Here is a 17,185-nt window from a genome sequence, read left to right on the forward strand (position 1 = left end):
ATAGCTTCTACAAAGAGGGTGAGAAAGTGAGAGAGTGAGAGCGAGAGAGCGTCACTGAAGCGAAGTAAAATGTTCTTTAATCAGTAAAACACAACAACAACCACATTAGCGCTTGTCTGTGGGATTTTTATTTCTTGGATTTTCTTCAATTGATCAATTAATGAGTGTGAGAGTTGTTGTAGTCAACTATTGTTTGCGTTTTTTTGTTTGTTTTTGTAATGTGATAAGGAGAGAAGAGTAATCGAATGACACCAACAACAACATCGTCATAGTTTTTAAGTAAAAACAATTGTTTTAAATTTTTTGCAATCAGTTCACTTTAAGACGTTCAACAATCAAGACAATGATATTTGCGCGAAATTTAATATCCCATAGGAGTTTATTGTTTACCCTACTCATAGGCATAGCAAGCCTTTGTAGTTCAGGGTCATGGGCAACCGCAGACGACTCATCATCATCATCATGGTCATTTTCTTTGGGAAATATAAATTTATTTGATATACCGAAATTTCCAGGTGTTGTATTCGATGCCGGTTCCGCGAAAATTCAACGTCATGTAAAAGATTCAATGAAATCGTTAAGAAATGATGTTTCAATTGATCCAGATATTATTGAAGATTCTATGTTGAAAACGGTTAGTGATCTAAGTGTAAAACTCAATTTGTGTTTTAGTGAGAACAAACAAAAAAAAAACTAAACTAAACGAATTTTTTGTGGTGATTTATAATTGGTATTTTTCTATTTAGCCGGAATTAGTGAAGAAATATGGTTATCCTTCGGAAACCCATCATGTCGTTACTGATGATGGTTATATTTTGGAATTACATCGTATTGCAAATCATGGTGCTATGCCAGTACTATTGACCCATGGCCTTTTGGATTCTTCAGCCACTTGGGTAATGATGGGCCCCAACAAAGGATTAGGTAAGACAAGTATTTGTAGTATATTGGGGAGCGTGATAATCGGAAATAAAGAGTTATTGTTTTGTTTTGGGAAATCCCATTTGATTTGATCAAAGCCCATAGGTTATTGAGATTATTATAATCAATATAAATCACTAACTTTCAATATTACGAAATTAATGGTTAATACGTAAAAACCAGAGCTCCTACCACCTGTAAGTCAAGGCATAGGAGAGAAAAGTGATCAGTAGTTAGATTACCCTTCATTGCAATTTTGCCACACTTGGATTTTCATAAAATATTTCGTCGAAATTTTATTTTCATAAGAAAAAATGGTCCAAATTGGATTTTCAATATTTCGCTAAAATTTAAATCTCATATATAATTTTATATGGTCATGAGATTTCAATTATTGCCATACAAAATTTCATTAAACTTAGACTTTAATAGACAAACTTTATTTTCATAAAAAAATTTTGTGGAAATCTAATTTTCATAGAAATTTGTCTTAATTAGACTTTTATAGAAAATTTATGAATATTTTATTTTCATAAAAAAAGTCATAGAAATTTTTTTTCATAGAAAATTTCGACGAAATTTTGATTTTAAATTTCCTCGAAATTTTATTTTAATAGAATATTTCGTTAAAATAGTGTTTTCATGATAAAAATTCTTTTCATAAAAAATTTCGTTTAAATTTTGATTTTATAGAAAATTTCTTAGAAATTTTATTTTTATAGAAGAATTCGTCGAAATTTTATTTTCATACAAACATTCTTAGACATTTTATTTTCATATAAAATTTCCTAAAAATTTTATGTTCATATAAAATTTCATAGAAATTTTATTTTCATAGAAAATTTCGTCGAAGTTTTGTTTTCATAGAATATTTCGTCGAAATTTTGTTTTCATAGAATATTTCGTTAAAATAGTGTTTTCTTAAAAAGAAAATTTATTTTAATAAAGAATTTCGTCTAAATTTGAATTTTATAGAAAATTTCTTAGAAATTTTATTTTTATAGGAGAATTCGTCGAAATTTTATTTTCATAAAAAATTCTTAGACATTTTATCTTCATATAAAATTTCCTAAAAATTTTATGTTCATTTCCTAGAAATTTTATTTTCATAGAAAATTTCGACGAAATTTTGATTTTAAATTTCTTACAAATTTTATTTTCATAGCAGAATTCGTCGAAATTTTATTTTCATAAAAAATTTCGTAGAAAAATTACTTTCATAGAAAATTTTGACAGCATTTTAATTTCATAGAAAATTTCGTTGAAATTTTATTTATATATAAATTTTCCTACAAAATTTTCGTCGAAAGTTTATTTTCGTAGACAATTTCATCAAAATAGTGTTTTGATAAAAAATTTCGTCACAATTTTATTTTCATAGAATTTTTTTCCAAATTGTGTTTTCATAAAAAGAAAATTTATTTTTGTAGAAAATTTCTTAAATTTTAATTATTCAAAATTTCATAGAATATTTATTTTCGTAAAAATTATTGCAAACAAATTTGTTTGATAAAATTTTTGACGAAATTTAATTTTCATTGAAATTATCGACGAATTTTTATTTTCATAGATAATTTCGTCGAGATTTTAGTTTCATAAAAAATGTATTCGAAATTTTGTTCTCATAGTAAATTTCGTTGAATTTTTATTTCGTCTAAATTTTAATTTTATAGAAAATTTCTTAGAAATTTTGTTTTTATAGGAGAATTCGTCGAAATTTTATTTTCTTAAAAAAATTCTTAGACATTTTATTTTCATATAAAATTTCCTAAAAATTTTATGTTCATATAAAATTTCCTAGAAATTTTATTTTCATAGAAAATTTCGTCGAAATTTTGTTTTCATAGAATATTTTTCTTAAAAAGAAAAATTATTTTAATAAAAAATTTCGTCTAAATTTGAATTTTATAGAAAATTTCTTAGAAATATTATTTTTATAGGAGAATTCGTCGAAATTTTATTTTCATAAAAAATTCTTAGAAATTTTATTTTCATATAAAATTTCCTAAAAATTTTATTTTCATATAAAATTTCATAGAAATTTTATTTTCATAGAAAATTTCGACGAAATTTTGATTTTAAATTTCTTAGAAATTTTATTTTCATAAACAATTTCCTAGAAATTTTAAGTTCATATAAAATTTCGTAGAAAAATTATTTTCATAGAAAATTGTGACAACATTTTATTTTCATAGAAAATTTCGTTGAAATTTTATTTATTTATTAATTTTCCTAAAAAATTTTCGTCGAAAGTTTATTTACATAGATAATTTCGTCAAAATAGTGTTTTGGTAAAAATTTAGTCACCATTTTATTTTCAAGGTGTTTTTTCATAAAAAACTTTCGTCGAAATATTGTTTTCTATAGAAATAGTATGTCTAGGAAATTTTCCATAGAAATAAAATTTCTACGAAATTTTCTATACAAATAAAATTTCTACGAAATTTTTATGAGAAACAAAATTTCCACGAAATTTTCTATAAAAATAAAATGTCTAGTGAATTTTCTATCGAAACAAAATTTCTAGGAAATTTTCCATAGAAAAAAAAACGTTGTAGGAAATTTTCATTAAAATAAAAATAAAATTTCTAGGAAATTTTCTATAAAAATAAAAATCCTGGAAACTTTCTATAGAAATAAAATTTTTAGGAAATTTTCTATAAATATAAAATTTTCGAGAAATTTTCTTTGAAAATAAAATTTCTGGGAAATTTTCTATAAAAATAAATTTTCTAGGCAATTTTCTATTTTTCACGTAAATCGGAGTTTAAATTTGGTCTTTGTGGTCTTATATATCGGGCGAAAAATATATAAGAGGGCTAAGACTATGTCTGAACCTATAAATTGACATGCATCTCTAGAATGTTCCCTGGGCGAAATTTCAAGTAAATCGGCAGTAAAAATGTGGGCTCTGGGGGCCACATAAGTGTAAATCTGATTTAATAAAAATATGACAGCTGTATCTAAATCTGAACCGATTTGTTCCAAAATCAATAGCGATTTGTCTTTGAGCCGAGGTAAGGCCCTGTGCCACATTTGATGACGATCGGACTTAAACTGCGAGCTGCAGTTTGCACTCCAAAATACGCTAAGTCGATTCAGAATTTGATTCTAAGACCATCTGTATTACCACAATGGACTGAATAGTCTAAGTGAGCCTGATACATCGGGCTGCCACCTAAGACCATCTGTATACTAAACGATGGTTCCGAGACTGGTGCTTCTTGGCATTATATACAAATTAACAAACTTATGCTAACCTATACCACAGTGGTGAAGGGTATAAAAATGCTTGGTCATAGTTGATTAGCAAAATACAATTACGACGAAATTTTCTATAGAAAAAAAATTTTGACGAAATTTTCTAGACTATTTCGTTGAATTTTTATTTTCATAAAAAATTTTTATAGAAAATTTCATAGACATTTTATTTTTATAGGATTGGGACAAAATGGCCGAAATACTCACATTTTCCTTGTAAAATCGGCATCTATGTCGAAAACATAGACTCACATTTTCCTTTACTTCTAATACACCGATAAATCATAATGCACTTTTGCGAACTTGCCAAAAAATTGCTCTAGATTTAAATATTTCCAATAGCCGGGCATTAAAGGGTGATACGGTCAAAATTTGGTCAATATCAACTTGACGTATTTCTTTCAATTTTGCATTTAAAAAACCTGAACGCCCCTCATTTTTAAGGTGTGTGTGTAGAATGTTACTCCTATTTTGATTTTGGAATTCACTCTTCAGTTGTCAAAATGCCGTCCAAGCAAGAAGAGCAGCGTATCAAAATTTTGCTCGCGCATCGCGAAAATCCGAGCTACTCGCACGCAAAGCTGGCAAAATCGCTAAAAGTTGCCAAATCAACCGTTACAAATGTAATTAAAGTGTTTGGGGGGAAATCGAAAACCGGAAGCCGCTGAGACGACAAAGAGAGTTGCCGGTAGTTTCAAGCGCAACCCTAACCTCTCTCTCCGAGATGCTGCAAATAAGCTGGGTGTATCGTCTACAACCGTGCATCGAGCCAAAAAACGAGCCGGACTATCGACTTACAAGAAGGTAGTGACTCCAAATCGCGATGATAAACAAAATACGACGGCCAAAGCGGGATCACGGAGGCTGTACACGACGATGCTGACGAAGTTTGATTGCGTGGTAATGGACGACGAAACCTACGTCAAAGCCGACTACAAGCAGCTTCCGGGACAGGAGTTTTATACGGCAAAAGGAAGGGGAAAGGTAGCAGATATTTTCAAGCACATAAAACTGTCAAAGTTCGCAAAGAAATATCTGGTTTGGCAAGCCATCTGTACCTGTGGCTTGAAAAGTAGCATTTTCATAGCTTTCGGGATTGTCAACCAAGAAATTTACGTGAAAGAGTGTTTGAATAAACGTCTGCTGCCTTTCCTGAAGAAACACGGTTGTTCCGTACTGTTTTGGCCGGATTTGGCATCTTGCCATTACGGTAAAAAGGCCATAGAGTGGTTCCCAAGGACAAGAACCCTCCCAACACGCCAGAGCTCCGCCCAATTGAGAAATACTGGGCTATTGTCAAGCGGAACCTAAAGAAGACCAAAAAAACTGCTAAGGACGAGCAGCAGTTCAAGGCAAACTGGCTTTCTGCGGCGAAGAAGGTGAACAAGGTGGCTGTACAAAATCTGATGGCAGGTGTCAAGCGTGAGGCCCGGCAATTCGGATTTGGAAAAGCGAAAGCCTAATTGAATATTTTTCCTGAATTTTATACTAATTGAACTTGAAAAAGAAATTTAATTTGATTTTTTAAATAAACGATTTCACCGATTTACACGCGTTTTCCCTTGACCAAATTTTGACCAAACTTTGACGTATCACCCTTTAGCCGATTTAAATTTTAAGTAAACAGATTTGAAAATTTCCTAGGAATTTTAATGCTATAGAAAATTGCCTAGAAAATTTATTTTTATAGAAAATTTCCCAGAAATTTTATTTCTATAGAAAAATTGTATATCTATACATAATTTCTTACAAATTTTATTTCTTTAGAAAGTTTCCTAGATATTTTATTTTTATAGAAAATTTCCTAGAAACTTTATTTTTATAGACAATTTTGTTGCATAAAAAATTTCCTAGAAATATTATTTTTATAGAAAATTTCCCGGAAATTTTAATTTTATAGAAAATTTTCTACAATTTTTTTCTATGGAAAATTTCCTAGAAAATTTTTTTCAATAGAAAATTCCCTAGAAATTTTATTTTTATAGAAAATTTCCTAGAAGTTTTATTTCTATAGATTCTATAAATTTCCTGGAAGTTTTATTTCAATAGAAAATTTAGTAGAAATTTTATTTGTATAGAAAATTTCGTAGAATTTTATTTCTATGGAAAATTTCCTAGAAATTTTATTTCTATAGAATATTTCCAAGAAATTTGATTTCTATAGATTCTATAAATTTCCTAGAAGTTTTATTTCTATAGAAAATTTCGTAGAAATTTTATTTGTATAGAAAATTTCCTAGAAATTTTATTTCTATGGAAAATTTCCTAGACATTTTATTTCTATAGAATATTTCATAAAAATTTTATTTATATAGAAAATTTTATCAAAATTGTATTTCGATAGACAATTTCCTAGACATTTTATTTCTATAGACAATTTACTAGAAATTTTATTTATTTATTTTATTTATTTATCAATTAATTACATTTACAATAAAATTATAAATATAATTGTAAGCTATGACTGCTAGGGTCTTAAGCTTAGAAATTTTATTTCTATAGAAAATTTCCTAGAAATTTTGTTTGTATAGAAAATTTCATAAACATTTTATTTATATAGAAAATTTTATCAAAATTGTATTTCGATAGACAATTTCCTAGACATTTTATTTCTATAGACAATTTACTAGAAATTTTATTTCTATAGAAAATTTCCTAGAAATTTTGTTTGTATGGAAAATTTCATAAACATTTTATTTATATAGAAAATTTTATCAAAATTGTATTTCGATAGACAATTTCCTAGAAATTTCATATCTATAGACAATTTCCTAGAAATTTTATTTCTATAGAAAATTTCCTAGAAATTTTGTTTCTATAGAATATTTCATAAAAATTTTATTTATATAGAAAATTTTATCAAAATTGTATTTCGATAGACAATTTCCTAGAAATTTTATTTCTATAGACAATTTCCTTGAAATTTTATTTCTATAGAAAATTTCCTACAAATTTTGTTTGTATAGAAAATTTCATAAAAATTTTATTTATATAGAAAATTTTATCAAAATTGTATTTCGATAGACAATTTCCTAGAAATTTTATATCTATAGAAAATTTCCTAAAAATTTTATTTCTATAGAAAATTTCCTAGAAATTTTGTTTCTATAGAATATTTCATAAAAAATTTATTTATATAGAAAATTTTATCAAAATTGTATTTCGATAGACAATTTCCAAGAAATTTTATTTCTATAGACAATTTCCTAGAAATTTAATTTCTATGGAAAATTTCCTAGACATTTTATTTCTATAGAATATTTCATAAACATTTTATTTATATAGAAAATTTTATCAAAATTGTATTTCGATAGACAATTTCCAAGAAATTTTATTTCTTTAGAAAATTTCCTAGAAGTTTTATTTCTATAGAAAATTTCCTAGAAATTTTGTTTGTATAGAAAATTTCATAAAAATTTTATTTATATAGAAAATTTTATCAAAATTGTATTTCGATAGACAATTTCCTAGAAATTTTATTTCTATAGACAATTTCCTAGAAATTTTATTTCTATAGAAAATTTCCTAGAAATTTTATTTCTTTAGAAAATTTTATCAAAATTGTATTTCGATAGAAAATTTCCTGGAAATTTTTTTCAAAGAAAATTTCCTAGAATTTTGTTTTTCGCTTATCAACCATGACAAAGCATTTTTATTATTGAACTGGGATGATCGGATCGACAGCCCACTAGGATGGCTTGGTAGAAAAAATCCAAATTACCTAACCTATCCTGTGGAACGCCCATTTTTTTCCTCTGTTCCATGATTTATTTTAACATCTATTCATTTATTCATAATAATTGCATTTGTTTTTATTTCTTAATCACCATTTAATTGCTCGCAAAACGTTTTATTTCACGCAAAAAAAACTATAACAATAAATTAAACTTTCACGCGAAATTTTCCAAAACAAAACAATTAAATACGAATTTTTTTCTAAGCTTTCCTTCCGACAAAGCATTAAAGTCAGTCGGCTAAGGTCTATCATTATTCAATGGAGGTCACGCAATCAGCTCTATGTATAAGAGTTGACAAAACCAAATGTGAATATTCCCAATAACAAAAGACGATTTCTGTTGACGTATTTGGCCGCGGTCAGTGATAAGATCAGCCCATTCCATTGTTCTAAAGAAATGTGATCTTTTATTGTTGAATAAAAATTTATTATTAATATTTTCTTTTTTTTTTTTTTGATGAAAATGCGTATTTCAGCTTATCTTCTATACGAAAGGGGCTATGATGTATGGATGACCAATGTGCGTGGCAACACATACTCCAGGAATCATACCAAATATACCACGAAACATGCTGTCTTTTGGGATTTTACATTTCATGAAATGGGGAAATATGATTTGCCAGCCAGTATCAATTACGTGCTGGATATGACCTCGTCAAAGCAGTTGCATTATATAGGCCACTCACAGGGTACCATGACCTATTTCATTATGTGCAGTGAGAGACCAGAGATGTGTGATAAGGTCATACTAATGCAAGCCTTGGCTCCAGTGGCATTTCTTAAGCATTGCAAAAGTCCTGTAGTAGAAGCTTTGGCTTTCTTCCAAGAACCTTTGGCGGTAAGTTGGAAATGTTTTGTTTTTTTCTATCAATAAATCCAAATTTTTTAATTGAATTTCCTTTAATTCATCCTTAGCTTCTGTTGAAGATGATTGGTGCCCATGAATTTTTACCCAATAATGAATTCATTACCCTGCTCAATCAAATTGTTTGCGATGATGACTCATTCACCGAAGAAATCTGTACAAATGTTATGTTCCTGGCTGCGGGTTTCGATAAGCAACAAATGAATGAGACCATGTTACCGGTTATCCTGGGTCATGCTCCCGCCGGAGCTGCCACCAAACAAATGCAACACTATGGCCAATTGAAACACAGTGGCCATTTCCGTCAATACGATTATGGTTGGATACGTAATCATTGGCGTTATGGTACCATAAATCCTCCAGAGTATAATTTGGAAAATGTCCATAGCAAAGTGGCCCTTCATTATTCACTCAATGATTGGTTGTCCACGCCACAGGATGTGGATAAATTGCGTCGTAAATTACCAAATGTTGTGGGTAAATTTCAGGTTGTTAATCCGAAATTTAATCATTTGGATTTCGTATGGGGCATGGATGCCCAAGAGGTGTTGTACAATAAAGTTATGGCTCTTATGGAAATGACCGAGAGAGGTGATTTTAATGATATGTAGGTCGCATATGACCCAGAATTTTTACTCTTTATAGTATTTAAATAGAGTTATAAGTTTATTTAATTATTGTACAAAATATATGTATGCGTAATTTATTGTATATGGCAATGATGAACAAAATGTTAGCGATAAGTAAGAAGCCACTAGAATTTAAGTTAAATAAATACAATGTTAATATAAACTATTGTAAAATATATGATTGTTGTAAAAGTGCTCTGGGCTTTAGGTCCCTTGAATTAGGATACTAAGGGTCTGAATGTTAGTATTTAGTTGACTCTTAGTCCATGAGACAGGTGGTTTTGGCAAAACTATATCATCACTCGGATGAGGTCGCAATTTTCTGTAATACGATTTGGAGAACTGTCCTAATTTTGTGGTTGCTCACCGTTTCAGCTAAATTCTCCGTGTTGTTGTTGTTGTAACAGTTTATTGTGATCTCATCCATTTCATGTTATACGCATGGTACATCAGCTTGTTGGCAGATCAAGGAACTCTGCGACTAAGATGGGGTGTGTCCAGAGTGATCTGGTGGTAAGTCGGGTTGGTTTGGCTGGGCAAGAGAAAAGATGACGCGTGTCGTGTGGCCCTTGGTTGCAAATTGGACAAACGTCAGCTACGCTGCTATCAATCACCGATAAGTAGGAATTGAGGCGGCTGCACTTGCCTGATCTTAATTGGGCCAAAACTACCCTAGTCTGCCGTGGGAGGTCTCTTTCCTCCGGTGCTATGGGCGGTGGTCGGACTCCAAGAACAGGATTAACCTTGTAGCTTCTGACCGCTTCAGCTACAGTATCCTCATGAATCCTGTTCAAACCTGCCTGGTACGCTGCTTGATCTAGAGGCTCTCTTTTATAGCGCTGGATCTCGCGCTCTAGATTATGTATATCAACCCTTACGTTCCTGGGTGGTGGTTGTGTATCCATAAGATGGTGGTTTGGATGATTACTGCGATAACAACCCAGGAGATACTGCTTTGACAACATGTAGTTGTGTCTTCGCACAGGGATGATCTTTGTCTCCACATAAAGGTGATCCAGGGGTGTGCTGCGGAGACACCCAGTCGCAGTTCTAAGAGCAGCGTTCTGGCAGGTTTGTATGTTATTCCACTGCGTATCACTGGTCTGCGGTGTCCACACTGGCGCTGCATAGTTTACCACTGACCGGCCAATTGCCTTATAAGTAGTTAGCAAGGTTTCTTTGTCCGCACCCCAAGTACTGCCGGCTAGTGACTTGAGGACCTTGTTTCTACCACGGAGCTTATTACAAATTGCAGTGGCATGGGCAGATGACCTAAAAAGGCTGTCGAATGTGACCCCAAGAATCTTGGGGTAATTTGTGGTCGGAATTATTACTCCATCGACTCTGATATTCAACTGCCTGCGCACTTCTGCCGTCCATGTAGTAAATAGTGTGGCTGAGGATTTGGTGGGGGATATCCTCAAGTTTCTCGCAGTGAAATAACTGGTAAGATTAGCTATGTAGACGTTCAACCGATCGCAAATGTCATCAACAATGGGCCCAGATGCCAAGATTGTACAGTCATCCGCATATGATACAATCTCGACGCCGTCAGGAGGGGGTGGAATCGAGGACATGTAGAGGTTAAACAGTGCCGGAGATATCACCCCACCTTGGGGAACTCCCTGTTTAAATCTACGCGGTCTTGACTTTCTGTCCCTGAATTCCACGTACGACTGGCGTCCACACATATAATTCAGCACCCAACGCTTCGCTCCTGCCGGTAGGGACGTATTCTCGATGTCCTCAAATAATGTGGCATGGTTGACCGTATCGAATGCTTTCGATAGGTCAAGCGCCACGAGGACCGTCCTGTGACACGGCCTGGGCTGGTTAAGTCCCTTATTAATATGTGTCGAAATGGCATGTAAGGCTGTTGTCGTACTATGTACCTTACGGAATCCATGTTGATGGTGGGCAGCTGGAAAATTCTCCACAAGGCTGGGGAGGAGTAATGCCTCAAGTGTCTTGGCTACTGGCGAAAGAAGGGATATCGGTCTGTACGGTTCACCTTTGCTCGAATCTTTGCCCGGTTTCAGTAGTGAAATCACCCTTCCCATTTTCCAGACATCGGGTATAATGCGTGATTCCAAAGACAAATTGAGGAGTCTGGTCAGGTACTCAACTCCCAGTATTCCCAGATGCTTCAACATTAGCATTGAAATTCCGTCAGGGCCCAGCGCCTTAGATGGTTTCGCGCTGTTGATGACATTGGTAACTTCGGCTGCAGTAAATTGTGGTGTGTCATCGGCTCGGAGACCACGTACACGACGGGTGGCTCTCCTTTTCGCTCTATCACTCTCGGGATGCTCGACAAACTGTCGGTTGAAGTATTTGGCGCACCTCTTCGGATCAGTCACAGTCACGTCGCCAAATGTGACTGAAATCCCATCATCCCTTGTGGAGGGGTTCGAGAGGGCTCTAACTGTTGACCACAATTTACCAGTTCCTGTTCCTAAGTTACATTGCTTCAGGTGCTCTAACCAAGTGTTCCGCTTGTGCTCGTCGACTATCTTACTAATCTCTAGATTTAGTTCTCTGATTCTAGGATCAGCAGGGTTAGCACGACGGCGTTCATCACGCTCGTCTGCGAGTCCCGCCGCTTCGGCTGGGAAGTTGGGCCTCACCTGGGCAATTCGACCAGCGGGTATGAAGCGAGCGGCTGCTGCGTTGATGATGTCCCGGAACTCCCTCTGGGCAACATGAACATGTGAGGGGGACGGGAGTTCACTGAAGCGGCGATCGGTGTATTCTCTGAAGCCTTCCCAGTTGGCTTTCTTTTGATTAATAAACGTCCGGCGTTCAGAGGTTATGAAATCTCCGTGTGAATACTATTGCCTTATACACTGAAAAAAAAGACATACTCGGTTCCAAAGATTTTGTCTTTACTTTAAAAAATTTGGTATTGATTCCGAGCCAAAGAAGCGGAGAATACAAGTAAGGATACTTTTAAGACACAATTCTCTTTTAAATTTAGGTTTTGTATACTTGCTTCTATGAAGCAAATTTTAATTTTTCGCTTTCTCAGCTTTGTTTCTTCATATGCTATCAAAGTCCTTTAAAAACGAGTTAACGGCAACTTTATTTTCCAAATTAGGACTCGACTTCCAGTAGAAATTATGCTATGTTTGAAGTAAAAAACTTCTTTAAAATAAAGTTTTGAAAAACATGTCCTATATTTGAACGATTTTTGCTTTGTAGTCAAGATGCAAAAAGACAACAAATTTAAAGACAATTTCATTAAATTTAAAGAATTTTTCTGAATTATTAAAGTCAAGTTGACCTTAGCCTATACATTTTTTCTTTCATGTTAAGACACCAATTTTTAAGTCAAATCACTTAATTATAAGGACAATACGACTTCATTAAAAGTTTATCGACTTTTGGACAAGGAAAATAACTTTATTTTAGAGAAATGCGTCTTCTATGCTAAGCAAAATTTGTATTCGTATTTTAAAGACATGAAATCTTTGACCTCACGACAATATTTTTTTCAGTGTATGATGCTTGATCTAGAGGTTAAATTTTACAGCATTGAATTGAATATTTACACGCTTCTACTATGACACACACACATATCACTTTATGTTGTGTCAGTTGTATGGGAAAGTGATTTCTGACTACATTATTTTTTACTTACTATGCAAATAATTCCCATTTACATCATAGTTGTACATGAATATAAGCACAACCGTTTTCCTCAATAGTGAGAATTTCAACGGCTTTGTTGGACAAGCCTTTTGGCATAGATTTAACGACCCAAGGAGTTCATACTTGCTTTCGTACTAAGGATCTCGACGGAAGAAAGCTAACCGCTTCCGCAAAAATAGCTTCGGATTTTAGTTTGCTTTCGCACTTACTACTTTGGCTTTCAGCTTGTTTCCGTACTACATGTTTTGGCAATTAGCTTGCTTTCAAACATATTAATCTAAGCTGGCTATATATCAATACCGTGTAAGTTATATGGAAAAGTGATTTCTAACTACATTATTTTTTACTCACTGTTCAAATAATTCCCATTCACATCATAGTCGTACCTGAGTATAAGATCTGACGAACTAAGGAGTTCAACTCCATACCTTCTTACGTACTAAGGATCTCGACATTTAACTTGCGGACGCTCTAAGTGTATCGGCACTTTAGCTTGCTTCCGCACTATGTGCCTTAGAACTAAATTGCTTCCGCATTCATTGATACGGCACTTAGCTTGTTTCCGCACTATGTGCTTTGGAACTAAATTACTTCCGCATTAATTGATACGGCATTTTTCTTGCTTTCGCACTAAGTGCACCTGTACTTAGCTTTCATCCGCAATAATATCTTTGTCTTTTAGCTTACTTTCCCATTATTTGATATGCCACTATGTCCCTTGGAACTAAATTGCTTAGACAACCTAAAGAGTACAAGTCCATACTTGCTTCTATACTAAGGGTCTTAGAACTTAACTTGCTTCCGCACTATGGCCTTGGAACTAAATTGATTCCGCATCAGTTGATACGGCATTTTTCTTGCTTCTGCAATAAGAGCCCTGGCATATAACTTGCTTCCGCAATAATAACTTTCTCATCTCCGTATTTTCTCCTTGCTAACATTTTCACCTGCAACAGTACTTGCCAGTAACCAATGCCGGACCAAACAATCTCAACGGCAATCCCTAATCATGGAACAATCGCCGATGCCGTATTAACGAATCGTTCACGACAATTTCGAATCATCAACAAGGAACAGTCGCTGACGCCGTCCCAACAACAATCCTGAATTCAAAGCCTATATTAAACATTGAATGAATAATGGAATTGAAAACAAGTATATACGGCCGTAAGTTCGGCCAGGCCGAAGCTTATGTACCCTCCATCATGGATTGCGTAGAAACATCTTCTAAACACTGCCATCCACAATCGAATTACTTAAGTTGAGGTAACGCTTGCCGATGGCAAGGTATTTTAAAACCTCCTAACATCGTCTTCTAAATTGTATGTAAATCCATACGTGGTATATATTAAATTAAAAAGATCGATCAAATACGTATATAATTCAGTTTGACAAAATTTTCTATAGAAATAAAATTTTAACAAAATTTTCTATAGAAATAAAATTTTAACAAAATTTTCTATAGAAATAAAATATTAAAAAAAAAAAAATTATAGAAATAAAATTTTGACAAAATTTTCTACAGAAATAAAATTTTAATAAAATTTTCTATAGAAATAAAATTTTAACAAAATTTTCTATAGAAATAAAATTTTGACAAAATTTTCTATAGAAATAAAATTTTAACAAAAATCTTCTATAGAAATTAAATTTTAACAAAAATTTTCTATAGAAATTAAATTTTAACAAAATGTTATATAGAAATACAATTTTGACAAAATTTTATATAGAAATAAAATTTTGACAAAATTTTATATAGAAATAAAATTTTGGTAGATTATTTTTGGCTCGAGTGGCAACCATAAGCGTAGGAAGGCCTCTGGGGAGGGGGCTTAGAACCCCCCAGAAAAATTTTAGCCCCCCCCAGAATTTGAAAACCTATTTACGATTTTCCATTGTTTTTATATAAAATTAAACAAGTAAATACATAAAGTTGCGCTAAGTACTTTCATGCGCAATCGAATTACTTGGGTTGTGGTAGCAGTTGCCGATGACAATATATAGTTTTATTTCTGAACATTGTTTTCTAAATTGTAAGTTAGTTTCTTTATTATAACTTGACATCTGATATTTATGAAATAAAACTGTGGTTGAACTTATGATTTAAGTTCCTAAATTTATGTTTAGTTTAAAGCCCATTTACTATTTTGTTTAGTCTGGTTTGTAGTCAATTTAATTAAATAAATAGTAATTGATATTAAAATTATTCTTTCATAAATGCACATATTAACCCTTATACTACGTTAGGGTCATTAGATGACCCATATCGTATTTTTCAACACCGCCTATCTTACTGTAGTTAAAATAATTAACTTCTTTGTGAGGACATTTTTGGAAGTGCTTTTAAAGTTGTACCTTTAGAACAACTCCCAATTTTTTACTGGGAAAAAGTGTGGAACTACGTAGGAACTACTTAGTTGCTTTATTAAAAATTAATTGTCTAGTTATATTGAAGTATGATTTTTTATTCATTTTTATAAAATAAATCATTAATTGAACCTATAAGTTCAGTCTGTTAATTTTTAGCTAGGGGGGCTATAGCCCCCCCCTAGTAAAATTATCTAGCTACGCTAGTAGTGGCAACCATGATTATGAACCGATATGGGCCAATTTTTGTGTGATTGGAGATCGGCTATATATAACTATAGACTGATAAGGACCAATTTTGGTATGGTTGTTAGTGGCCATATACTAACACCACGTTCCACATTTGAACCGGATTGGATGAATTTTGCTCCTCCAAAACGCTCCGGAGATCAAATCTGGGGATCGGTTTATATGGGGGCTATATATAATTATGGACCGATGTGGACCAATTTTTGCATGGTTGTTAGAGACCATATACCAACACCATGTACCAAATTTCAGCCGGATCGGATGAAATTTGCTTCTCTTTGAGGCTCCGCAAGCCAAATCTGGGGATCGGTTTATATGGGGGCTATATATAATTATGGACCGATATGGACCAATTTTTGCATGGTTGTTAGAGACCATATACCAACACCATGTACCAAATTTCAGCCGGATCGGATGAAATTTGCTTCTCTTTGAGGCTCCGCAAGCCAAATCTGGGGATCGGTTTATATGGGGGCTATATATAATTATGGACCGATATGGACCAATTTTGGCATGGTTGTTAAACGCCATATACCAACACCATGTTGGTATATGGTATATGACGCCATATACCAACACCATGTACCAAATTTCAGCAAGATCGGGTGAAATTTGCTTCTCTTTGAGGCTTCGCAAGCCAAATCTGGGGATCGGTTTATATGGGGGCTATATATAATTATGGACCGATATGGACCAATTTTGGCATGGTTGTTAGAGGCCATATACCAACACCATGTACACAATTTCAGCCGGATCGGATGAAATTTTCTTCTGCAAGAGGCTCTTGAGGTTAAATCTGGGGATCGGTTTATATGGGGGCTATATATAATTATTAACCGATATGGACAAATTTTTGCATGATTGTTAGAGATCGTATACTAACACCACATACCAAATTTCAATCGCATCGGATGAAATTTGCTCCTGCAAGAGGCTCCGGAGGTCAATTCTGGGGATCGGTTTATATTGGGGCTATACGTAAAAATGGTCCAATTGCCATACCATCCGACCTACATCAATAACAACAACTTATGCCAAGTTTCAAGTCGATAGCTTGTTTCGTTCGGAAGTCAGCGTGATTTCAACAGACGGACGGACGGACGGACGTGGCTAGATCGACTCAGAATTTCACTACGACCCAGAATAGATATGGGGTGTCAGAGCAATATTTCGATGTGTTACAAACGGAATGACAAAGTTAATATACCACCATCCTATGGGGGAGGGTATAAAAATGTCCATTCCTTCCATGGTCCTTCGATGAACCACCTTCCTGTCTTAAGGAAAATTATGTCTACTACTTGCTGATTGGAGCTTGGCTGTTATTAATTTAAAATATATTTACCCAATGACAGTTCTCTGCAGTTCTTAATATAGTTTTCCCTACAATCATTTAATTTATTATATATCGAGATTTTTTCTTGTTTATTTAATTTACACATAACATTTTTTTTTTTTTTTGCAAAACTAAATTAAATTTTTAATTTATAGTTTGAAAATTAAATT

At 33.0% G+C, this 17,185-nt stretch overlaps 2 protein-coding genes across 3 annotated transcripts in view; both read left to right on the plus strand.

Moving 5' to 3' along the window:
• Trim9 (E3 ubiquitin-protein ligase Trim9) overlaps window positions 1–17,185 on the plus strand; it is a 751,598-nt gene that overhangs the window by 146,985 nt on the left and 587,428 nt on the right. The window lies entirely within an intron of this gene.
• On the plus strand, window positions 304–9,588 carry LOC142226835 (lipase 3-like). Its single transcript, XM_075297068.1, has 4 exons — window positions 304–634; window positions 747–924; window positions 8,395–8,756; window positions 8,834–9,588. The coding sequence occupies exons 1-4, from the start codon at window positions 344–346 to the stop codon at window positions 9,392–9,394; spliced, it is 1,392 nt and encodes a 463-aa protein (XP_075153183.1). The 5' UTR covers window positions 304–343; the 3' UTR covers window positions 9,395–9,588.

Source organism: Haematobia irritans, chromosome 2, assembly GCF_050003625.1.
Source record: "Haematobia irritans isolate KBUSLIRL chromosome 2, ASM5000362v1, whole genome shotgun sequence".
In the NCBI taxonomy this organism is placed as follows: Eukaryota; Metazoa; Arthropoda; class Insecta; order Diptera; family Muscidae; genus Haematobia; species Haematobia irritans.

Coding starts and splice junctions, on each gene's coding strand:
- LOC142226835 (XM_075297068.1), top strand. CDS start 344: ATGATATTTGCGCGAAATTTAATATCCCATAGGAGTTTATTGTTTACC. Junction 635..746: donor AAGATTCTATGTTGAAAACG/GTTAGTGATCTA, acceptor TTTTCTATTTAG/CCGGAATTAGTGAAGAAATA. Junction 925..8,394: donor GGGCCCCAACAAAGGATTAG/GTAAGACAAGTA, acceptor TGCGTATTTCAG/CTTATCTTCTATACGAAAGG.